This window comes from Haemaphysalis longicornis, unplaced genomic scaffold, assembly GCF_048455015.1.
Source record: "Haemaphysalis longicornis isolate Haplotype H1 unplaced genomic scaffold, Haemaphysalis longicornis Haplotype H1 scaffold_8, whole genome shotgun sequence".
NCBI lineage: Eukaryota > Metazoa > Arthropoda > Arachnida > Ixodida > Ixodidae > Haemaphysalis > Haemaphysalis longicornis.
In genome coordinates, this window is record NW_027526445.1 from 91,278,309 (window position 1) to 91,304,177 (window position 25,869).

The 25,869-nt window shown below is 47.3% G+C and overlaps 1 protein-coding gene across 4 annotated transcripts in view; it reads right to left on the minus strand.

Moving 5' to 3' along the window:
• Window positions 1-25,869, minus strand: part of LOC144148859 (uncharacterized) — a 104,335-nt gene that overhangs the window by 36,547 nt on the left and 41,919 nt on the right. For 3 of the 4 annotated variants that reach the window (XR_013318083.1, XR_013318082.1, XM_077680379.1), the window contains exons 9-13: window positions 21,199-21,333; window positions 15,965-16,037; window positions 14,368-14,470; window positions 13,469-13,634; window positions 7,397-7,472 (exon numbers count right to left, since the gene is read on the minus strand). Coding sequence is in view for 1 of the 4 variants with exons in the window: in XM_077680379.1 (XP_077536505.1) it covers window positions 7,397-7,472; window positions 13,469-13,634; window positions 14,368-14,470; window positions 15,965-16,037; window positions 21,199-21,333 (553 nt within the window). In the remaining 3 variants the exon portion in view is untranslated. The remainder of the gene's footprint in view (window positions 1-7,396; window positions 7,473-13,468; window positions 13,635-14,367; window positions 14,471-15,964; window positions 16,038-21,198; window positions 21,334-25,869) is intronic. The other variant, XR_013318084.1, reaches the window with a different exon arrangement.

Genomic DNA, 25,869 nt, shown 5'->3' on the forward strand with positions numbered 1-25,869 from the left:
ATCTGTACGTCGCAGACTAAGCCTAGCAACACACCATTGGTGGGTAAGGACGACGACGTTCTATTGTAGCGCGGCTTCGCCAATAACGCCGCCGGCACAGGTGGCCGGGAAAGAGCGCGCGGCATTGCACAATGTCTGATAGAGAGTGACGCCGCGTGTATCTAGCAATATATACACGACTCGGAAACGAGGCGGCGGCTGTGGCGGAGAGTATAAATGGGGGTTGAACGTATACTCCGTCCGAAGGTGGCTGTGCTTCACTGGGCAACACGATGTGGGAAAGCCAGCGTACAAAGGCCAAGCTTACGTCGATCCCCTTAAAGTCGGCTTAACATCTAAGTACAAGTGCATTGCGGGGAAGAGAATTCTTCCAGGAACAATATGACCTGAATTTATTTTAAATATCAATGCCTTTACACCTTCTTCTTCTTCCTTGTTTATTACATAAAAAAAGAATAGAAGTGCTTGATGCCATGTATGAGCGCCGGCTTCTCCTTGTCACGTACGGTCTAATGAAGACATTGCAACGCGGCCATAGACATTGCACAGTTCTGCAAAGCTGAACGCTTCTGATAAAGTCAATGCAAAGTTCTTTGAGTTATGAACAGCCTTAGAGAGGAGAACAAGCTCCCGCAAAGTGTCGAAAATACACCGAAGACACCAATTTGTCCCTTGAAGCAAGTGAGTGGATATAAGTTCAGATGGTAAAAGGAAGAAACGGGCCAGGACGAGTTCGTATAAAAACAGGAATGGATTCAAAGTACAAACTACACTCAAGAGAAGAGACGATATAGAACACAGACGGAGGTGCTGCACAATGACATACACTATACCAGACCTTTGTTTTTTACGAATTTTCCCATACGCTGAACACACGCAGCGAATTTTTTACCCCGGTGCGATACCCTGGGATATCGTAGCCAAAAACAGCTTCGCTGAAATAAAGCATGCCAGAATTTTACCCTGTGTTTCACACGAAATGCTGGAAGGCACAGCCACAACACGAGCCGAAAGGCGAGCTCCCGTACACAAGTCGGTATCCAGAAGTAGCCGCGGGCACCCCCGGACGCGTGATTCCAAACACTTCGCTGCACAGAACACCCACGTGACATGTGTGATGTCCCTGCGTGCGCTATTCTTTTGAGCGCATGCTAAAACAAGCCCTCCGTTCGCTCTATGTGGCCTCAACGTGGAGGGACCAGTACTGATGCTGAAGGTTTTGGTTCGAGCCCCAGCAGGACTATCTCTTCGTTTTTTTTCCATTGCCTAACTTTTTTTCTAAATTTGTAAACTCAAATCTACAGGTTGTTTTTGTTAATAATAGTGATTTGGTATGTTTTAGGTCGCTTTAGGTTTGGGGCGCAGCCAAAGACGACGTTTAATTACCGTTCTGCATCGCGCAAACAGACATGTCCCGTGGGTGCTCTGTGAAGCGAAGTGTTTGGAAATACGCCACCCGGACAACGTTTGGAGATGCCGGTGCTTTGTCACAGAGGTTGCTGGCGCAAGCAAGCACGCCTAACTGCGAGTGTGCGTGCAGTCACCGCCCATTCTGTGGCCCTCAGTGGCCGTTTTGCAACTGGATTAAGACAAACTGAATATTTAGCTGATTTACAGCGGTATTATAAAAACGATAGTTCGAAATAGCACCGTTCGATATTTAGGTGGAATTCAGTAAGTATCAGCAACGTTTTAAGTCGGCTTGACAACAGATGGCCTGTTTAGTCGTCTAATTTCACGCGAATAAAAAATAGAACGTGACAAGTGCAGCCCCTGTAAGGTTGTGGGCCACGCGATGAGCAACAAGAAAGACGAATATTTCAACCACACATGAAATTGACCGGTGAAGCGACAGCCAAGAAAACACAAACTGCGTGATGAGGGCGAAGGAAGTGCCACGATATATTGAAGAGGGGAAGTCAAGCGTTTTCACGGTACCATGCAGTGTCCCAATATATCGCAGGTCTTTGACAAAGGCATACACATAAGATGTAACGAGCAGTGGGATGCCGCATCGCTCAGCTCTGCTCGCGGGATGTAGGCTGCTATCATCCAACTGGCAAGGATGCCGCCATGGACCATGGGTTCGTGACCGACTGCCGCCTGATGGGACGAAGACATCGGACATTCCCTATCGGTGCATTTGTGTTTAAAATGAATGACAACAATGCTTGTTCTCTCTCTCTCTCTCTCCGTCCCGCTATCTCTCGCACTCTCTCGCTCTGTCCCCCCCCTCTCTCTCTCTCTCTCTCTGTCCCCCCTCTCTCTCCGTCCCCCTCTTTATCTCACTCACTCACTCTCTCTCTGTCCCTTTTCTCTCTGTCCCTCTCTCTCTCATTCTGTCTCTCTGTCCCTCTCTCTCTCTCTCTCTCTCTCTCTCTCTCTCTGTCCCTCTCTCTCTCTCTCTCTCTCTCTCTCTCTCTCCCTCTCCGGCGCATGTTAACGAGCACCACGTGGTCTTTATTTTTCCGCAGCCCTCCACTAGGGCGCGCATTATCGCATGTTAAACATCTTATCAATCTCGCTCTCTAGTGGTCAGGCGAGTATGATGAGCGAATGATCGCTTTTCGACGAATAGCAAGAAGTTCCAGATTTTTTCACTTTCTTAACGCGTCACATGATGGTCAGTCCAGCAGCTTATAACTACAAATCCCCCTCATGCTCTGCTCATTTTGAACACCGGTCTGTTTAAGTTATGCCGCATTTAGAAAAGTGGCTTCGGAATAATCCCATCGCTTTGTTTTTTTTTTAACACGAAAATGTTTTATGCCGGAGTACACAAACCTCACCGTCGTCATATCCGTCACGGTAGCGACATCACCAGAAAAGGTTCCATACCCGCGGCGGCGCCAGGATTCGAGCCCACGATCCCTCAGGCCGCAACGGGAAGTGTGAAACGCTCTACCGACTGAGCCGCCATGAAGTCATGCCCTGGTAGCGGTACGAACGCGCCTTATGTCCTTCCCTCTAACTTGTCCATTCAGATGGTTCTGCCGTCTACGCGAGGTGAAGCGAAGTAGTGCGTCATTGACGCTAACGAGCGCCGATAGTTGGCGCCTCGATAGGGCAGCATGTAGTAGCAGAAGCTGCTGTGTTTACCCCTGTCCGCCGCCTACGTGAAACGCCGCACAGCTTGTGGAACGCCGCCGCCGCCCCGTTCCACAAGCTGAGCTCGTCGCAACGCACGTGTCTGGCGTACAAGCCACAGAGCTCGACCAATGTGGTGGTACCTTTGCCTAAGCGACCCGCCAGCAGGACGTCGCTCGCCAAGCACACCCACGAGACTGCTGCCGACCCGCAAATCATGCTCCTTTCGCTGTAGCGTACTGTGACTTAACCAAACGATTTGTTCACAGCCCCCTCGGTTTCGTTCGCACGGCTTGCGAGTGCCTGGAATTTCAATTGAATTTACGCAATGCTCCGGCGCGTGTAATGCAGTGTCTAATATTGATGCGTCTAACGGTGCCATATATACCAACGAAATATAAAACAGCGATGTGCAAGTTCATATCTATGCACAATAAACATTGAAATGCTCCTGTGAAGGACCATTTCCCTTCCGTGTTTTACAGATTCCGATGAAAGACGGATCAACCACATTTTTTTTTCTGTTTCAATCACCCGAGAACAAAAAAACTCGATCATAATGGAACGGACCAGGCAGGCGGGCAGCAATGGGTCCCACTTGCTTTCTCAAATCAGTTGCGTGCATGCACAAGTGAGGAAAAGTCAAGGTACCGATTCTTTATGGGCTTCATGCGAATCAATGGGAGGTGGTGCATAAACATGACGAATAGACGAGTATCCAAGATCTATACACTCCTTTCAACTTGGAAGTGTGGGTTCGAAAGCCCCAGAATTTGTTAGGAGCCATACACAAAGCACCGTAAACTAATCACGTCAACATTCGATCGATCGATCGATCAATCAATCAATCAATCAATCAATCAATCAATCAATCAATCAATCAATCAATCAATCAATCAATCAATCAATCAATCAATCAATCAATCAATCAATCAATCAATCAATCAATCAATCAATCAATCAATCAATCAATAATACCCGATTACGCACCAGACGTGGCTGTATACTGCTTTGTAACCCAGGGTAAGTCGTGTACAACTTAAGAACGGCAACGCAAGTTTCCTCTGTGCCTCGTCAACTCAGCCGGACGTTACTCCTCGCGGCGCAAGTAGTGCGTTACTAGGGAAATTTTTAACATGACACGGGCTGTTTCCGTGATTCTTTGGACTTGATATGCTTATAAACTACTGCAGCGACGACAAACTACGTGAGCAAAGGCAGACGATATCACGCATTCACAGCAATCTCCTTTCAAAACGCACGCGCCCGTTGTAATCTGGGTCCATCGCTTGGGCGGGGGGATACCGTACATGAGCTAGTGCCGTTCGTAACTTGTTCCCGAGCATAGTGCTGTTTCCTTAAATTTTTATAATCAGATGTGCGGGGAGCTGGTCCTGATACAGGTGACCTAGTTACATCACCTGTTGGTTTCTGTGCGTTGAAAGGGCACACGACTGGCGCTTCTACTGTCGCTTTTACGAGCAGTACACCTCGCTTCAACTTCCTGTGAATACTGGGTCGTTGCTACCACCACATCCGGCAGCGGAGGTGAAGTTCCTCAATTGCCAAACATTAGGGGCATGGTTCGCTTCCATGAGCATCCGGAACGCGGAACGCGCCCACCGGACGATGACGTTTTATATTCCACGCCAGGCTACAAGTGCGCCCAAAATAAGGAAATGAGGATTCAAAATAAAGTTGATCTCTCTTCCTTTTCATTTCATTTCATTTCATTTATTTCGCCCTCAAGCGCAGTCGCATTACAGAGGGGAGTGGGAAACAAAAAAAAATGCAAATATAAGGCACGATACAATCAATACAATCGCATGAACAGATACGTTAACACTGCTTTGACATGCCATAACGCGAAACAAGAGCTGCCAGCGCAGTAAATACAGTGAATGGATAAAAAAAAGGCAAATACAGCGGCGTAAGGGTTCTAATACACGCAACCGAGAAAAATAAATAAATAAAGCAACGGACAAACAGCATAAGTACAGATCACAGATCTTGGTGATGAACAAACTTGGTGATGGCGGCATGAAACAAAACGTTATCAACTAGTGAGACCAAATCTGAGGGAAGGCAGTTCCACTCAGAAGCAGTACGTGGTACAAAGGAATGAAAAAATGAGTCATGATTACATGTGGTGACGTAGACTTTGTGGCAATGATCGCGGCGAGACGAAATGTAGAAGGTCTTGATCTATGTCATTGGTTTGTGTGTTGGTAGACAGAGTTCCCGCATTATATGTGAAGGCCACCTTTTTGTAGGGACCACGATGAAAATATTGTTTGGTTCATTAAAACTACAGATTTACACAATAACAATTATACCAACCTTAAGTAAAAATCGAAACAATTAGGCTAATGTGAAAAATTAGCTCAGCTTCAGTGACCTCACGTCGAGACCGGTTATACTAACAGCTAAGCTGCCTGGCATTCCATAATGGCAATGCCAAGCTTCATAGAACTTCTCAGCAGGTCGATTCTCCTTCGTGCCAATTTAATTTTGCTGTGCTCCACTGGTCGCGCCATCTACTGGAAGCTTGTGTTAGTTTAGAACTTGGAACACTGCCACTAGGGGGCGCCTCGGGTGCATTGCTTTTTTTTCACGGCATGAGTTTTATTCGCTTTCGCAAATATCGAGCAGCCATGTATATTAATTAAAATAATAATATAAACATCACTCCTGTGTTATTATCCTGCCTCAAATGTATTTATTTTTTCTTTCTGCCCAACAATGTTGACAAGTATAAACATTGCCACCAGACCTAGTAGTTTAGAAAACCTTTGCTCATATAAGTGTCACGTTCAAGCGTTCCTTTACCTTGCATGTGTGCTTGGCACTTGCTTTCTTCCTCGCTGGGCTATGCCGTCTCCACATCGCTGCGACATCATTACCACATTTCGTCCTACGAATGCCCCAACCGAGATGACGTAGTGCCGTCTCATCAGCCACTCTATCGGCTGGTGATCAGCCTTATGACTTTAAAGGGACCCTGCAACACTTTTTTCAACTCTTTTTGACAAAACGTAGTCACCCAACACAGCCAGTACTTAGATTAGGGGTCGCAAAATACCTCAGCCAGAAATTACTGCTCTGTGCCCATCAGATAGCTTGTAAACTCGCTCAAAAGATTTTTCCCTCTTTTCCGGTCTTGACGTTCTTCCACGGTTCGAATTACGTCACTAAGGCCATGTAGCGGCTGCTGGCCACTAATCCTTCAGTTGCAGCAATGAACACTTTTCTTTAGCAACTTTAAAAAAAGCCACAAAAACAAAGCAGTAACGGAAGGCGTATCTGGCGACGAGCAAGTCACGCAGTGCCGCTCCATGCTGGCGATAAGCGTAGCTTTCGCAGTGGTTACAGACGCGAAGGAAAGAGTGAAAACGCTTATTGAAAGTGTTGCAGGGTCCCTTAAGGCTGACTTTATCAGCCTTATGACGCCGCAGGGACTTTTGCGGTTGGCGGCAGCCAATCAAAATCGCCACCAAGGAACATGGCTGTGCGATTGCAGTGGTGCCCTCAGTTCCATTTGGTCGGGCCACTTCAATGCTAACGTGCAGCTAATAAACCAATAACTAATTTTTTAGCGCTTCCCTCTGTTGGGTCACAGGTTAAATTGTACCCAGCGAAATTTCACACAAGTGTTCAAAACAGAACAAAACCGTTCCGGGCGGCACTGGAGTTGAGTGAGTTGACAATGGCGAGTTCTTTCCTCCAATAAGGCAAGGTTGCATGTGGTCCCTATGGACTTTTTAAGCTAGTAACTGCCACACTGCATGCTCTCTCCCACACTTTATCATCGTCATCAGCCTGTCTAAGCCCACTGCAGGGCAAAGGCATCTTCCATGAATCCGCAACTATCTCAGTCCTGTGCTAACTGCGACCAAATTATTCCCGCAAACTCACTGACGTCATCTGCCCGTCTAACTTTCTGCCGCCTCCTGCCACGTGTGCCTTTTTAGGGTTCCACTCTGTTGCCCTTAATGACCAACGGTTATCGTGCCTTGGCATTGCATGCCCTACCGATTTCTTCTTAATTTCTACTATTACGTCCTTAACACGCGTTTGTTCCCTGGCCCACTCCGCTCTCTTCTTGTCCCGTAACGTTACACCTATCATCTTCCATTCCATTCCTCGCTTAGTCCCACACTTACTGTTTTATTGCACAAGGAGGCCACTAGATTCGCACATTCCTAAACATACCTGGGCTGATGAATCGAGGTGTCTGTCTTCCCGCCTTTGGTTCAAACGAAATGTTTCGAGATCCCAAGGTGCACACGTACAGCCAAAGCATGCTCACCTGCCGTTCTCGTCTGCGAGCTTGGTGAGCCTGTCCTTAGTGTCGTCCCTGTTGGCTCCCACCGCGAAGTAGACGTCTGCCAAAGAGAGCAAGTCACCGCTTAGCGCTAAGGTCTCTACGGACGTCCACTACTGTGTTGGCACGCCTGATGTTCGACTACGTACAAGACGAAAAAAAAAGGCAGAGAAACAACGGTTGTTTTGTTATTACGCCCCTCTGTGAGGCACAAATGACATGAGAGTAAATAAAAGAATTAGTTATGTGGTAAAATAGTACAACCTGTATTTCGTTACCGTTCTGATTGCAATGAGGTCCGAGTTAACCTGGTGACCAGAAGGTACGACGGCTGTTACGAATCGAATGCTGTGCGTGTTCCTCCACTGACACAGCGCGCAGGCTTCAGTAGCGCTCAGCGCCCCGACGCGCCATCTTGCTTTCTCGCGAAGCATCATTGAAGTGACGCGAAGACCTCCTAAAGAACTGAACCGTGCAAGTCGGTACATGCTGAGGCGCTCATGCGACATCGAGAACGTGGCAAGGCCAGAACGACCCTGCGCATACGCGTTCTTGCCGTGGCGGCTGTTCGAGGCGTCATGGCCTCCTCGACTCCGCGAGAGTGCTTTTGATTGTATGTTTTTGACTCGGCTTCGAACGTGTCGGTGCTTATTTTAAGCGTTTCTTTGGAGACAAAGCTCTCTTTCTGACCAGCCACCCAGTCATCTTTAGCTCCGCGGAGTACGTTTCTCTGCCCATTCGAGTTATGATGGTTTGAGCGCACCAGTTAACAGCTACCTGTACCATCGCTTTTAGCTACTCGCGATGTATTAAGCAAGTTAAGTTTGGGCACTGGCCTCTTCGTCATCCGAACGGAGGAAGCTGTGCTGCACGCACCCGCTCATCAACCCCGCTGACAAAACAGGACGGTTCGTAGTCACACGCCGTCCCCCTGCAACACGGCATAAGCGACCGCGATGGAGGCATGAGGATATCGTACATGAAGCGCAGTGTACCCACTTCTGCGCATGGTAAGGGTATCAGCCAGACTATAAGTGCGAATCTTAGCAGTGTGCTCAAAAGTATTTTCTTTTCTTTTTGTCCAATTTTGGCCGTGTACAACCGAGAGGAAAGGTTTCGAACACATTAGAACACCAGCTTCCAATTATTTATTTTCACCATTCGAGCTGAAATCCCTTGCTGCGCTTTGTGGTTGTTATCACCACAAGTATCCTAAGCACAGCCACATTAGCTGCCGCGCTGTCACGCGAAAGGAAAATTGCCCTTCACTGTGTCTCGCATGGTCCGTAAACTTCTGATCATAACTGTTCGGCAATGCACTGTTACCCTTATTCGCATGTAGTTCCATACGGGGAACAATTTTTAGGCTCTGCCTTATTCTTTAGTGCAACACTACTCCTTTAGTAATTCCAGAGTCCTTCAATGCTTTTCTGGTCACGAAAGTCCGGCGGAAGTTTCATTCAGGGACAAAAGCTGCCGCTAGTATCGCCCCTGTTAACGTGAAGGCTTCGCCGGCGGTCGACGACGCTTGCTGGCCGGCTGTTTCTCCGTCGGCACGCGCCTACTTTCATCTGCTCTTCATTTGCACCAGTAAAATTGCGAGCCAAGTTTTTGAGTCAGTTTTTGAGTCAGTCAGTTGTTGTTTTTGAGTCAGTTGTCCCGTAGCTCAGCTCTGAAACTGAGGCAAGACCACGGGTGTTACTGAGGCGCATATGTTGCAGTGCTCGTTCGTTCCGGCAAGCACCGCTACGTTCTTGCTTCAAAAAGGCGGACATCTGGCGTTTTCAATTTTTGACTAGCCTTTGCAACCGCCTGCATGATTTGAGTGAACTAGCGCCAGAATTAAATCGGTATTCAGCCCTGGGCGCGACATGCTGCGCTGAGTAAATAGGTGTGCAAACGTACAGCACGTTGGGTTAGCGCTGTGTTTGCGCTATTTTATAGCGCGCTAATAATGTAAAACAATCATCAAGATTCGGAAAGTTAGCGTGGACAGCAGGGAAAAAAACGCTCACGAAATGGAAGCAGAATAATGGGCGCGCGGAGGGGCCAGGGTAGGAGTAAATGCTACAGTTCTGAGCTACTTTCTCGGCTGTTCTCATAGGCATAGGGTGTTAACAGATAAAAACTCGCCCGCTCGGTGCCTGTCACACTCCTCCCACCCAAAGGGCAAGTTGAAAAACATTGATTGATTATGATGTTTAACGTGCCGACGCTACACAGGCAATAGGGCGCGCGCCGTAGTGTTGCGCTCCGGACTAATTTTAACCACTCAGGTATCTATAACTTGCGCCGAAATCTCGAACACACAAGCGTTTTCTCTTTTCCCCTCCATCAGAAAAGCGGCTGGGAACCCGCGTCCTTGGGCTTATCAATAAGCACAATGCCTTAGCCCCTGGGAAAGCGCGGCGGGCAAGTAAAATATATATATATATATATATGCAGGCAAAGATAGCCATGCTCCGCTTTCCAAATTCAAACTATCTGGTTGGATAACCAAAATGACAGTAGCTGCAGTCCTATCTTTGTGCGGCGACGAAACGCGATGACGTTTAACAGACGGATTTTCTCGTTGTGAGCGCGATCATGGCTTGGGCTTCGTAAGATACGCCGGCAGGATACGCGTAAGATACGCCGTAAGATACGCCGGCGTAAGATACGCCGCCGTAAGATACGCCGGCGTAAGATACGCCGTAAGATACGCCTTCGTAAGATACGCCGTAAGATACGTAAGATACGCCGGCAGGTAAGATACGAACGGCCTTCGACTCGAAGCTGAAAGCGTCTGTCTCCTGTCGTGGAATGGCTCGCTTCCACCTGTCGCGTTGTTCGCGGTCGCTTGGGAGGCAGAACAATGAAGCCTTTTCCGTTGTATTCCGATAGCCAGAGCGGCAACCAGGTACACAGCACGTCAGAGGCATGGTAGTTCACATAATTTGCCCTTCGTAATGAGTTTAGAAAGCTATATCACACAACAAACACCAGCAAGCTCGTGCTCCAACGCACTGCAAGTACGGCCGCCGCCGTCCAAGCCGCCTTCACCAGGCTCGTAGCGCCAGCGTGCCGGAGCGTTGGTCCCCATATGAAGCTCTCCCATAGCGTCACGGAGAAGTTTTGTGACCAGAAAAGCATTGAAGGACTCTGGTAATTCTGAAGCGAGAATGAACGGAAAATATTTTTTGTGGACGTCTGTGTCACTCGTCCCTGAGACTTTAAACGCGCTTTTTCCTGAGGCTTCAAGGTCTTTGCAATGCAGTACTACCACAGAAGCTTCTGAATGCCAGCGTATTATGGTGTCTGTCGCAAGGCTTCACCGAACATGCAGTTTTAGACAGATGGCGCAGTTTTAACAACCTCGGAATATTATGTTTAACGATGTCAGGCAGCCTCAGGTACACTAGCAGAAGTCCGGGTTTTGGTAACAGTCCCATTTAGCCTCGGTCCAAACCAACGTAAGGTTGCTGGAACATCGTCTAAGGAGCGGTAACACCAGAGCTTTGTATCTGCTAGTTTACATGCCGGTGAGAAGTTTGAGTGGCGCCCCCTGGCTCTGACGTCAGCTTAGGGACTCGCGCCGCTGTCGTCTGCTACACTCCGGTTGTGAGGAGCAGCCGTGCTTGTACTAGAAATCGCCCGCTTTGATGCTTACGTGCATTAAAAAGCGTATTTCCAGTAATTCAGTTATTTTTGCCAGCTTCGGACACATCTAGCAATTTCAAGCTGTATCCCCCACAAGTTTGCAACACACGAGAAGAGACACAACTGTCTTCAGAGAATTGGTCAGAAGATCTTGTGTCACTGTTCCTTTCTAGCTTATCGCGAGGTTCAGCGCTCAGAGCTCCTCCATAACTATTCGATTGATTGTGGGGTTTAACGCGCCGACGCAACGGAGGCGATGAGGGGCGCCGTAGTGGAGGGCTCCGGATTAATTTTGACCACCCGGTGATCTTTAACGTGCGCCGAAATCTCTAACACACGGGCGTTTTTGCTTTTCGCCTCCATCAGAAAAGCGGCCGCCGCGGCCGGGAATTGAGCCCGTGACCCCGTGCTCAGCAGCACAACGCCTTAGCCACTGAGCCACCGCGGCAGGACCTCCATAATATTCAAACTTCGCAGGCTTCCCTACAGTACTTTTGAGATGCTGTTATGAAGACTCAACAGTCTAATGCTACGTACCAAGCAGCGGGTGCCCAATGGGTTAATTTGTCTGCACCGTCACAAACGTCTTATTAGCAGGTTTGGGGATGTTTGGGAGGCTCACAAAGATTGTGTGGGTATTTTCTTCAGTCTGTATTGCATATATTCCCTTCTTCACAAATCGGCTTTCATTGTGGCTGCGTGCAAGAAGGTGCATATCCGCAGCGTGCGTTGTTTATTCACATGCAAATACAAGGAGAAGGTTTGTGCTGACCCATAGCGATCATGCCCCAGGCAACGTTGTCCAGAGCACTCGAAGGCGGCTTTTGTAACCCGAATTTCTATCGCATCATTATGATAACGAACTGGCTGTCAACTCCAACAGCAATGACATGATTACGAGGTTAAAGGCTTGATATACTCGCTAACGAACGCAATAAATAGTATATGTGCATATATTACAAGAATCGAAACCGGTGAATATTACCGACTGCAGCTCTTTATTGTTTTGCAACCCTTCCAGGCGTAAAGAACAAATCATAGCCTACTGGAAATGACTTTCTATGAACGGAAGAAAATTATTCTTGCTCTTTTGTCCTGCACTGATGACCTGGCCCACTAATCAGCTCGATTTTACAGTTAACTAAAGTTTTCTTCTCCTCCTAATCCTCCTTTTCCTTTTGGGAGCAGTTTTCTTATATAACGCATATCTGAATATTGGGAAGGTACCGAAATATCCCTCCAGGTCTGAACAAAAATAGTGTTACTGTATCTTTACAGTAGACGTGACTCGTTTTGATCAATAAAATTCCATACTGGTTAGAAGCCTGGTATAAACCCAGTTGTGAATATACACACAGTTGGTTCTTTTGAACTAAACCTACAGTTTTCGCAGCCCATAGTGCATGTCGGCATACGTTCGTGCATATGACAACGTAAAGTGATGTGATAAAATACTTTATAGCGTTCAGCAAGGCTGCAAAAACAGTTTTAACTTGCATATGATTACCGGGAATCGTAATGCCTTCTGACAAAGCCGACAGCCCCTAAGGCCTGTAATTTGTTTTGGCCGTGTATTTTCGCTGTTGTGGGTTGCAAGCAGCGGGCTGTTTTCTTTGTTTGAAAGATTGCTTGATACAGAAGCTGACGCCTAGCTTTGACTCTTCGCGCTCCACACGGGATCGGTTTCGCAAGGGATGTGGCGACACCGGCAATATTTCGTCCGTAGCGGTATCCAGAACTATCCTTTAAATCATGTCTTAAGATAGTGTATGCTATTTTTGGTGTATTATTAAGTTATTCACGCGCAAAATCTGGTGCGGACAAGCATCAGGCGTCCACTGAGCGCAAAGAAACAGCAGGGAGAGCGAGCCCGAGTGAAGCAGACGACAAATGCGAGAATCCCTATGCCGGCGCCACGGAGCCGCGCTTCGCAGCGCCGCCCGTGGTCGCGCTCACCGCCAATAGCCATCGTCTGTCGCAGTGTCTTAGAGCTGTGCAGTTTTGAACGAGCCACCTGAGTAATGCAACGTCGTCATAGCAATTTTTACAGGTCGGCACACCAAAACCTTCCGTGCAGGGCCTGAGACGTAATACGGTATTCGTGTTCCGCAGCCATTTCATTCCGCTTCGTGCCTGAGGATAGCACTGAGACTGCCCAGGACTGGTGCAGGCAGATAGGCGAGGCCCGGTGTTGGGGCTTATCTGCGAGGAAATGCTATGCGCAAGTGACACTCACCTCCACGGTGACAACCACGCAAGACAATAGGAAATACGTATAACAAAAGAGGAAACACTAAACAAGGTGATGCTTTATGTTTTATCTTCTGTTAGTCATAGCTCTTAGTCTTTGTTTGTGCTGTTGTCACCAACATGAGCGCACACCAACAAGCCAAGCTCGTCGCACTCGTTGACACTCACCGTCGCCGCCCTGACCGTCGTACTCGAAGTCCCTCAGCTCGATAGTGGCGCTGTCCTTGAGGGTGACCTCGTTGGCTTTGACGCCGTTCTTCTTGGTCGCCATAGCCCCAAGCCTCTGCTCCATGGGAAGCTCTACGTTTCTAAACATCACGTGGCCGAAGTTGACCTGTAAATAATGGCACACGAAATGTAATAACGATGCCTTGTGCTAAATGAATAAGGGGTATTTTTGCGAAATAGTAATAAACTTCATTGTCGAAGGGAGTTTCTATACGTGCGAAGACATTACAATATGTTACTGGACTACAAGACCGACACCCCAACGCCCTCACAGATCACTTCAAAAAACGAGCGAATTCCAGAAAGAAAAGTTTAAACCGGCAGTTTCATCCACCCCTAAGAATGCATTTATTGTTCCCGTACAGCCAAATGCAAATTCTGTAATCGATAAGGCACGCCACGCCGCATCATAGTTGACTGCAAGGAAAACCCATAATCACTTCCAATTCCCCTCCTTCCTGAACAGTGGGCGATTCTGTTGATCAGAGGTCACCTGGAGAGCCAAACGCGTTAGGTAACCCGGGCTACTATGGTGCAGCCGACGTGCAAAAGCTTTCTATATAGAATAATGACCTACTCCTAATTGTAAAGCTCAGTAAACATCGTCCCTCATTCCCTTTCGCTCCTTTGGGAAATCTGCTGCGTGGGTGCACAATGGAAGGTACCATCTTTGTTAGGAAGAAATACAGCGCACAAGAATTGCTCGGTAAGTGGGAAAAAAAGTCGAGGTAATGGAATAGTGTCCGAATGGCAAGTTTGAACTCAAACTTGGACCTGCCGTGGAATCTATAGAAAAATGATTATAGAGAAAACATCAAGGGACAGTGAAAGAGTAATACCTCATACTTCTTGCAGTAAATGCCCAGGTAGTCGTACTCGGTGATCCTCTTCGGCAGACGCAGGAGCACCAGGGAGTTGTCGTACCTCTGCAGGACTCTTGTGCTGGAAAGCGAGACGAACGATTCAGCTTCTTAACCACGCGCTTTTGAAAAAGCAGGCTTAGTTAGAGGTGCTCGGGAACCGCGAGTCGATGCTACTTAGCTCACAACGGTAGCTTTTTTAAATGGATGCTAACAGCGAGGGCCCCCTTGTACAAGAGTTCGGCGCATGTTGAAAATTGCAGAGTGGATTGAACTGAGGCGATCCGAAACACCCAGGTGCAGCGTCTAAACAATCTCTCACCTTCAAGTGCCTGTGATTGGAAGATCCATTAGTAGAAATTTCGCGCTTCCAGGCCTCAAAGTGGCTGCTGAACTCAAATTGTTAACTTAGGTTTCATTCGGAATGTGGCAAACACTCGGTGAGGAATGGGTGCGGTAGAATAAGAAAGGTTTACGCGGCACAGAAAATCACGGGGCACTTATTCGCTATCGATACTTGGCTATGTACTAGACCTAGATCGATAAAGCTTTGCACAGCCGAAATTACGCACGAACAATATGGAAACTATAGGATACTTTATTAACAAGGTGTGATTATTATGCGGAAACAGATTGAAGCAAGCAACAGCACTTTCTGCACTAACTGCACTTTCTTTTTACTGTTCCCTTAGGTGCGGTATGTAGTGCGGGTGAAAATTTGGAATTGAAACAACGAATATGTGTGCGCATTGTATTGACCCTGACATGCACCTAACAGGACTACGGTAGGCTTTAAGCAAATCAGTTTGTATCAGCAGCCAGTGACAGTTTTTAGTTATCAGTAGCACATGCTCGGAATTGCAAGATCGCGCTTTTCATTTCACATAATAAAGACCACCCGTTCACGCAAAAGATAATGGCTGTAGCGGAAATAAATTTGTACCCGCCAAGAAAGAAGGTGAGAACGCCAGGCTGATTCATTACATAGGGTTTTTGGTAACACACGGAACGAAACACACACACACACACACACACACACACACACACACACACACACACACACACACACACACACACACACACACACACACACACACACACACACACACACACACACACACACACACACACACACACACACACACACACACACACACACACACGCACACGCACACGCACACGCACGCACGCACGCACGCACACACACACACAAACACACATGCGCGCACATGCGCAGTGCAAGCACGCGCACACATACACACCAACGCATGCACGCACGCGCAAGCAATTTTGGGGGTCAGGTAATCCTTGCAGCGTCATAACGCAGTGGCGCAGAGTGGAAAACGGACGTTGAACTTGAGCAGCCTTGAAACTATGCGAGGTTCAATACCTTTGTGAAGTAAACAATAACTTCATCGAAGTGTGCGCAAGGTACACATTGTCGCATTTTCAAACACCGAGAATCCCATTTTTATTGCCCTATTTGAGAGCGATGCATTGCCACACAACATTCTAAACAACACTACACTGACAGTCTCAGGGAAGACCTCGGAGGAATCCGTGTTCTCTCTCTCACCTGTTGTCTTCATCCGGCACGGCGCTGCCGTGGTTGTCGGGCTTTTCACCCTTGCCGACCCAGAAATAGGCCGCTGCGTAAAAACGAGCCACAATCAACGACACGCACGCTAACGGCGTAAAGAAGTGCCCAAAGAAAAAGTGCCGTTCGGTTTTCTATGCTTCATTTCACAAGCTGCGTGCACCAATGCGGAGGCTACGGAGCCGCCAGCTGATGTGCGTCTAACTTACAGTCACATCCTACGGACGTCAGCTGGAGAGAAGGAGAACATAACTTTTATTGCCAAAAAGATTAAGGCGCAGGGGGCGCTACCCTGGTGGTCGCGACTACTTCAGCCACTCCAGTCGTGAGCTCCTTCTGGAGCTGTGGTTCCGAGAGACCCAACGCCTCCATGCACTGGTCACGGGAATTAATCGTATGAATAGGTCCTCTGAACAATGCAATTTTTGGTGTTGAACTGCGGCCATTGCAGCGGGGCGGAGTGGCGATTTGGTGTTGTTATTGTTGTTGTTGATAAACTTTAAAGAAAAAAGAAAAGAAAGCTAAGCTGACGGCAGGGCCTGACGATTGTGAGCTACCGAGCTCCGCCACCAGGCCGCCCGGTCCGTTCCCTCCGGCGGGGCACGCTAGTTTTGTAGAGAAGAAACCGGGGGGGGGGGGGGGGGGTGACTTCAAGAAGAGTTGAAAGTCATAGTTACGAACAAGAACAGTCCGAAAGAACATGCGGCGTATTGGGAAAGCCGGGACACTGGGAGCACCGTTCAGAGCTGCGATGGCCTTCTAATCGATGTAGTATGCGTAGGGAAGGGTGGGCTGTCCGTTTGCTTTTGCCAGATGACGCAAGCATCTGCCTGGAGTAACAAGTGTAAGCGATAAGGAAAGCCTGCTGGTCCTTGACTAACTCTCGTAGCCTGGCATTGATGTCGACGGCATCGCCGCGCCTGCGTGGGTGGGTGAAAAGGTATTGCTATACCAGGTGGTCTCCGAGTCTTCCGGTTGGGCGGAGCGCGGGAGAGCTGACTGGCCAGCTCGTTGCCCGGGATTCCTGCGTGACCAGGAGCCCAGCCTAGCACGTAGCTAGTACCGGAGCGCTGGGCCAGATGAGTGTGGAGTGCACGCAGCATATCAATGGATTGCAACTATTGCTGGAACACAGGGAGAGCATCCTGACTATGCCTGACTGTCATTAGACTGGTAAATTAACTGTTTACCATGGACTAATGATAAGATTGCATCAGTGACTACCTGTGTCTTGAGTGGGCGTTAGCAGAGATAAGGGCGTAAAGGATGCAGGACAGCTCTTTAAGGCAGAGCCTCTGTTTGTAGTTGACGCCACATGTGTTTCTCCTCATGAATGAGGGACTATAGTGTGCTTGCGGAAGGAGAGGCGGCAATGCAGTGTGAGCTCTCTCAGGGTGAAGGGAGTATACCTGGTGGATGTGACCCTATAGATGAAAGAGCCCACATAGCACGCCCGGATAAGAAAGGAGGACATGAACGATGGGCCTTGGGGGGTCATTTCCACGCCCCCAACTTGCAGGTGGAACCGCCTCGCTACGCTGGTCTCCGTAGAAATTGTCACGGTGAGTTAGAAAAGCATTTTATCATTGCGCTGTAGCCGTTACAGTGGTGCACTCAGTTTTTAAAATGAAATTTAGCATTAGTGATGTGGTTCGCTGGGGAGGAGTTACCCTGGCATAAAATCGACAATTAACGTGTTCACGTCACACCATACGGCATCATTTTTCACACCGCATCAACAACTAAAATGCACTTAGCACTATACTTTTGCAAGAAATTCTTCATTGATGGGATCATAGCAATTGACACTGAACTTTTTGCAAGAAATACCTGACTGGTGCAGTCACACACACAGAGAGGGTACTTGTATGTCGATGAGGTGGACAAAGTGACAGGCACAAAAACGAAGTCAGATTTTGTGTGCTCGCCGTAAAGACGCCCCACACAGCTCCATTTAAAAAAAGAGATGTGGCAGTTGATGAATGACCCTGGTAGGCACTTTTATATTGTTTCAGGCGCACGTAGAAGACTGTTTAAACTTTAAACGATATGAGGCTAACTTTCACGCACGCGGATAAGCCCGACTTCACAACTAAAGCATCTTGGTTAGTAAACAGAATACAGTGGTATTTGTATGTACGCCTTGTCGTTTTCCTTGCGCTCACTTTCAGATGCTTTAAAAAATTCGGACCAGCGCTGGGGATTGCTTTAAAATCTTGAAACATTTCTTTCTCTGTTTCTTAAGAGCCCTGCGTACAAAACGAACAAGAAGTGCCCGTACAAATTATTTCTGATTTTTTTTTTTGCTTTCTTTTCTTCTTGTGGATACGGTAATTTATTTGATTGGTTATGAGGTTTAACGCGCCGAACCTACACAGGCAATGAGGCACGCCGTAGTGGATGGTTCGGGTATAATTTTGACCATTTGGGAGCTTTAATGTACGCCGAAACCACAGTTAAATTATCAGGTACACGCATCAAGCCAGCAGCAAGTCTCTGACAATATTCGAAGTCTTTAAATGCCACCGTGAACATGGCTTGTAGCTAGAAACCGGACGCACGGCACACGTTACTGAAAGACAGTAACCGATTCCAATTAAACTTACAGCCTTAAAAAGTAATCGAAAAATTACTCTAGAGTAATCGATTATTTCTCACATAATTTTCATACAACATCTTTATGACGGTACCCCATATTACCAACACAGCGTGGCATAAACAGCGAGGCACTCCAACATGGACGCAGTCTAATTCCAATTTCAATCCCTCAAAAAAAAAAAAAGAACGTTGTTTGGACGCAGTAATAACAAAAGGTGGGATAAGTTCAGTTTTTTGTTCCCGGAGGTAGTATCAGGCGTACCGAAAAACAAGATATCAGGAAACAAAGCATAGTGATGTGGCGTACTATTCTTCGACGTTCCGGGCTTAGTGGTTTGCCAAATGAAAACAAGAAACTCCCACTTCCCCTCGCGGGAACCCCTGTGTAGATGCGACGCATAGGCGGAGCGCCGAAGGGACGGCGTTTTATAGCGCGCATAACGTTGAGGGGACTGCGTAAGCCGGTACCAGTCCATGACGACGTTGGCGTACTTGTAAAGCGGCGTGGACTCTAGGTGTTTGAGCCAAGCGTGGATGTTGCTTCGCCGGAGAACGGCACACCGTTTATATGCGGAGCGCGCCCGAAGGAGAGGAAACCGCGGAAGAGAGACTACTGCACATGCGCCGGCCCCAGCGCGTCTGCCGCGGCTATGACGCAACACAATCCAACACAATCCACTTTAATCCAATCCAATCTAATTCAATCCAATCCAAATCCAATCAAATCCAATCCTAGCCAATCCAATCCAATCCAATCCGAATCCAATCCAATCCAAAAAAAAAACGTTGTTTGGACACGGTAATAACAAAAGGTGGGATACGGTAAGTTTTTTTGTTCCCGGAGGTACTATCAGGTGTACCGAAAAACAAGTTCTCAGGAAACAAAGCATAGTGATGTGGCGTACTATTCGACGTTCCGGGGCTTAGTGGTTTCCCAAATGAAAAAAAAAAAAAGTCGGCCGCGTATCAGCTTCCTTGACCACAAACGACGTCAAATGATGATAGTCGTCTGCCGCGCCTTCCACGTAACCCCTTTCCCGTTCTGCGCTTCCTGCCCTCGCGCTTCACTGCTCCCCTCTCGCACCTCTCGGTATAAATTGAATTGGGTTTGTTCAAGAAAGTTCAATTTTCCCGCCTTCGCACTCACTGTTCGCGCGCCATCCGTTGCAATAGCGCGCATCTTTTTTCTTTGTATTTTGCTCCTTGTTCTGTGTGGAACACCAGGGGCGAGAGTACTGCGTTCTTGTGCTTGCTTTCATCTCGCACGTGCTGCAGCCGTCATGCACCATTTTTAAAGCGCCGCTTTTTTAATTTGCAATCGCAAAATTCAACCATCTTATATTCCTTACAAAAAGAACTCTGGGACTACAGGTAGTGTACTTACATTCTGCCTCAAGTGGGCCTGACGTTTTGTAATTGCGGTAAATAATGCGGAAAGGTATGACCAAAATACAGCAGTTTCCGGAGTTTTGAACTGGTTCTGACAGTTTATATATGTGTTTATAACGAATTATTCCAAATTTTGGCCGGAAGGGTGAATCGAGGGACAGACCGACAGAGAGATCAAAAGTTCCTCGTTTGAGTAGCCCAAGAAAGACTTCATTCTACAAAAGAAAGTGGCACAGCTTCCACTATTGGTTCAAAGCTGAGAAAAAAGCAGCCCTTCATCGGATGCTTGGCTGTTTCTAAGCTCGACGCTCCAAGTTCTCCATGACTGGCTGGGCAGTATAGTCTTCTCCGGAGGCTTTCGCATTTATGCCAAAGTGGATCGCATTAGCACGCGCTAGAACCGGCGGCAACCGGCTTCGCGAACTCGGCGTCTATAGCGCGAACTCCGCGTCTCTGCTAACCCCTCCATGCGGGAACGCGCGTGAACTGCCGAGGATAAAACCACGCGAGAGGTCACGCCACGAACGCTGGCCAGAGTGTTCTCGAAGGTCGACCGGTTCCGGCGTGCGCGATGACGTCATAGGTAGGCTCTGCTTGGCTGTGCTTACGCAGCTGGGCGAAGGTCGACCGAGCCTCAGAGGAGCTACACTGGCCGAGGTTGAGCGGTTTCGCGTGTGCCGTGAAGGGCCGTTCTGCGCAAGCGCGAGAAGCATTGGATTGGTTTGGATCGGATCGGATCGGACTGGCGTGCATTGAATTAGATTGGCTTGAATTGCGTTTGATTTGCATTAGATTGGGTTAAATTGGATTGTGTTGGATTGAAATCCAATCCAATTGGAGTACGGGTGCTGAACCTTAGCTCACGCTACCTATATCCTGGCATAGCCGAGATAAGCCACTGCTATTTTTTGGGGGGTACTTTTTTTGGAACGCCAACGGACTAAACTCAATCTTAAACGGCTTTGATGTTAAAAAGCATTGACTTTTTTTCTCCCAGAAGTGAGTGGTTATTGTACATCTAACTCCTCTCGCAAAACACAATAAGAGTGGAGAAAAATTGTAATGGATAACACAGGAGGAAATTGCATTGCAAGAATAATTACACCTTCAGGGCATTGAAGCATTACACAATTACTGTAAAATGTAATCAACTACACGCAATCCATTGCTTGTAGCGAGTTATGTAGAAGTCCGGTATATAGTTGGGCGAGAGCCCGTATACGCACCCGGTCCCCGGCCGTCGTAGGTCATTTCGGCTATGTAGACCTGATTGTCGCTGACAGCGTACACTTTGCCTTTGAAGTCGTGAGCCTGGGTCTTGATGTCGCCGATAAATCTGCCGTAGTATTCTGCCAGAATGCCTGCAAGCAGAAAAGGAGAGCGCCACTGTGAATGTTGCGCCAGGTCTGGGCTAGCCCTATTATGTAGCATGTATTCACCGTAATCCTTCATTGTGCAATACCGGAACATTAGGCAACAATACAGGCTTGAACATATAAGTTAGCTACCGTAAACACCGCAATAAAAAAGGCCAAACACTTCGCTTACCAGCACGTTTCTTCCCCTAGTCCGGTTCCATATGCAGTACGGCAATCAGCATTCACCTCAATGCATGCACTGTGGAAGTTCAGGCTCCCTTTACCCACAGTCTAACCGACGGCGCGTGCCAAAACTAGGACCCACCCCGCTCTGTCCCTTACCCTAACCTCGAGGAATGGAAGACCGCGCTGACCAGCGCACGCCTCGCTCACAGAATCATGCTGACGGTGAGGCCAGGACTTGCGAAAACGACTCTTGGAATTCTTGACCCAGAAGCCACCAGTACGCATAGAAATGTTCAATATTACAGCGAAACTGTATATGTCTTGGTTTACCCATTAGGGCGCGGGGACAAATCCGCGTAAAATAGAGATTTTCACGTAGGAAGTATGGTTAGAGAAAAAGGCTGTAACTCGTGTTTTATCAAAACTATCCCGAAACAAATTATACATCCAATTGGCAGCGAAGACGACTCTATTAATACAGCGAGTTTCGTTTACTGTTCTTAATTACGTTTTTCGCAATAAAGTTGTAAGTATTGTGGAATGCCCATCTGCTGTCAATATATTGGAACCTACGGGAGGACAACGGACAACCCCACGTTTTTGCGCTAGAATAAAGCCCTAACCATTCAAGTTTTATCCAGCTCGTTAACTTTAAAGTGGCATCATCATCATCATCATCACCACCACCATCTTCAGCCTATCTACGCCCATTGAAGGGCAAAGGCCTCTCCCATAGATCTCCAATTCTTCCGGTCCTGTGCTAACTGCGACCAATTTATCCCTGCAAACTTCTTGATCTCATCTGCCCACCTAACTTTCTGCCGCTCCCTTCCGCGCTTGCCTTCTCTAGGGATCTTTAATATGCGCTCATTGGAAAACCAGAAACAAACATGTTTTGCTTAGCCCACTTCATGGACTGCGCCCTGCTTCGCCAATAGTCTTTCTTCACAGAGTGGAAGGGCATGAATAATTTTGAGATCTCTTTTCCTCCAGGGCTGCAAGTTTGACGCAACCGCAAGACCGAAAAGAAAATTTTTTGCTACCCGAGGTACCTTCTCACTGAGTTGGAGATTTGTTACGTTCATTGGTTAACAAAACTTTTGGAACAGATTCTCTCTCTCTCTCTCTCTCTCTCTCTCTCTCTCTCTCTCTCTCTCTCTCTCTCTCTCTCTCTCTCTCTCTCTCTCTCTCTCTTCCCCCCCCCCCTTCACATTTGTGGAAAACGTCAGAAAAGCTTCAGAAATTAGAAAAAATCTTTAGTAGCAGCTTCATATTCTCTAATTTCCCGCTTATGTTTAAGATCACCCGACCGCGGAGCATAGAAATTGGTAATGGTGGCCAAAGGTTTTCCCTAACCGGTTGTAGTATTTACCCCATGCTTCGGGCGAACAAACGTCACAAGTCGGGTATTCCAGTTAGATGAAATCTTGAATCTAATCAAAACACACTTCTGGCAAAAGTTATCAATTTCTTATTTGGTAGCGGCCTAAGAGTGTTGCAAAAGCGACCGGCTGATAATTTTTAATTATCGCCCCATCTCCATTCTTACCACCATAAGTAAATTAATTGAGCATTTATTTGCTAAACGCCGTAATAGCTGTTTATCTAAATTCAATCGCCGGAGTGATTGACAGTTTGGTTTCCGATCGTGGCGCTTTGCTGCCCTAGCCTTACTTTCCTTAACAGATTATATAAAAAAAAATCAATCGACACCAGAAATTTTGTGGGTTCAGTTTTTTTAGCTTTCAGTAACGCATTTTATACGATTATTCACGATGTTTTGTTCCAGTAATTAGAAGCATATGGGGTAACAGGGCCACCTCTAAGATTATTAAAAAGTTATTTTCTCAACAGGCAGTACTTAGTATATGTGGCTGATACCTTCTCTGAAACCATAACATTTAACCAAGGCATACGCCGGGGTTCGATTTTGGGCCTGCTGCTCTTTGCTTGTCTCCTTTGTTTCTTTCTTTTTTTTCCTAAGATGAGAAAGACGAGACAATAAGACGAGTCAGGGGTGCGCGCTCGCCGACGGCGCGTGTGAAACAGACAATTGCAGGCGTTGTTACCTGTTCTCTTGTTACCTTACAAATTTACTTCATTATTTTCATTGTGTCCTGTATGCTGATGATACCACAATATCTATTTATGCGATACATCAATAACTTTTCTCACCTCCAAGCTGAATACTGCGTCCAATAACGTCGTTAACTGGTGTAGCGGCAATTACTCAGTTAATAACCCACATAAAGCTAAATTCATGATTTTCAGGACTTCCAATAGGCAGACAGAATCCTCCCCGTCATAATGCTCGGATCTCACACCAGTTCTTTATCCGAACATTCATCATTTTTTGGCATCGAACTCGACCCTTACGTTTTGTTTTTGTCGTTTTTGTTTTGCCTTACGTTCGTTTTCATTTTTCACAATTTAAGTAGAAAACGGCATTTGGCTACCGCGTATTATTGAAGGCACGGCCGTTTTTTTTTGTCATCATGCATTGCTATCATTGTATTTCGCTTTCATTCATAGTCATATCAATTATGGCATTGCCTCCTGGGGTAACGCATATTCTTCCCATATCTCATCAGTCCAACACATCCAGAATCAATTCATTCGCATTATCACGCGTAATTCCTACCTTTCTTCAGGTCCACCTCTGTTGCGTGAGAACAGGATATTACCAGTAAATCAATTATTAAACTATCACTTCGGAATATTTTCTTAGACGTTACTTCACTCTTACATTTTATACGATGCCATCGTCTTGTTCGCTTACGGAGAAAAAATTTCCCCAGGTTTGCAGCCAATAACAACTTTTTATTACCAACTGTCCGTACTAATTCAGCAAGAAAAGTTCTTGCTTTGCGGCAATTTTAATTTTGATACGGCCTCCATCTCAACATAAAGTCATCATCATCAATAAAAATCTTTAAAAAAACGCCTGAAATGTTTTTTGTTGTCTTTAACATAGAAAATCACACTTACATTTCATGGTTGTCTGCAATAGTGTTTGTTCTTGTATGCCTCTATTTTGTATTGTAATTTTTTCTTGTTTCCTGTTGTTTATTTATGTCTTTTTGTTTAATTCAGTGCTTGGTCAAAAGTATGTCTCTTAATATTTGGATTTCTCTTGCTTGTCAAAGTGTGGTCACGATTTTTGTTTTGTTTTCCTGCCTTATAAATTCGCGTTGTGCATTTCTCATCGAGGGCCCCGTTACAGTCGCTAGACTCTGGGACCCTCGCCTGTATAATAATATGTTTGTATGTTCGATAAAAATAAATTTGAATTTGAAATTTGGAGGCGAAAGTTCAATGCGTCACTAGCCTCCGCAGATTCCCGAACCGCGTGCTTGCTCCGCGTACACTGAAGCAGCTGTCATAATTAAACCACCCGGCCTCGCTCCGGGCGCTTGCGGGGGCGCGGTCCTTTTCTTTCTCCCGCGAGCGCTGTCTTCTTTGTTTCTTTCTTTTTTTCCAAAATGAGAAAGACGAGACAATGGGACCAGTCAGGGGTCCGCACTCGCCGACGGCGCGTGTGAAACAGACAACTGCAACCTTCGCACTATGGATCATAATCTGAAAGTGCGCGCCTGGTTCTTCGGGTTTGCACCACGAACCACAGCGCGTAATTATTGAAAGTGCGTTCCGAAGGACGTGCAATGCCATCTACTTCACGGCGCATGCGTTTCTAATACTGGTAGCGCGCGCTATACTGACAATCAGACATGGACACCCGCTAGTTCGAACTCCGGCTAATTCGAACAGATTTTCTAATCCCTGGGAGTCTGAATTAACGAAAATCAATATATGTATATATTCTAACGAAGACCGTAGGACGTTTCGCTCATACTACGCTGTCTGCAAATAAGACGTAGCAAGGACCGGACGTCCTCCATGGATCTCCATGGATAGGCAGATGCCAACACGCGAGTAGCAATCATTCCCGTCAGCACCACCAGGTCGGTGAAGAGGCAACAATCCACGGCAGCCGCGTCGCGAACGCTAGAAGCAAGAAAGCCGCAGCTGTTGTCTCGACCGGCCTAAGAGGGTGACCTCGGTTACGGGCGGGCCTTGGCCGAAGAATAAACTTGGTATAGCGTCGCTGGTGGGTGGCTATCATTTGCGGACACCGGGACAACAATGGCGCTCGCTATGGTCTACACTGTACAACAAGCACACACACGCAAGCACGCATACACGCGCGCACAAAAACTGTGCGTACGGTAGCTTCCGCTCCGCAGAGCTGCACAGGGGTAGGGGCTCATAACCATTGCTGGCCGCGTGCGGTGGTGCTCGCCCTTTGCGGCACTGTCTTCGTGCTGTGAAACTGGCGTCGATACGTCGCATAGT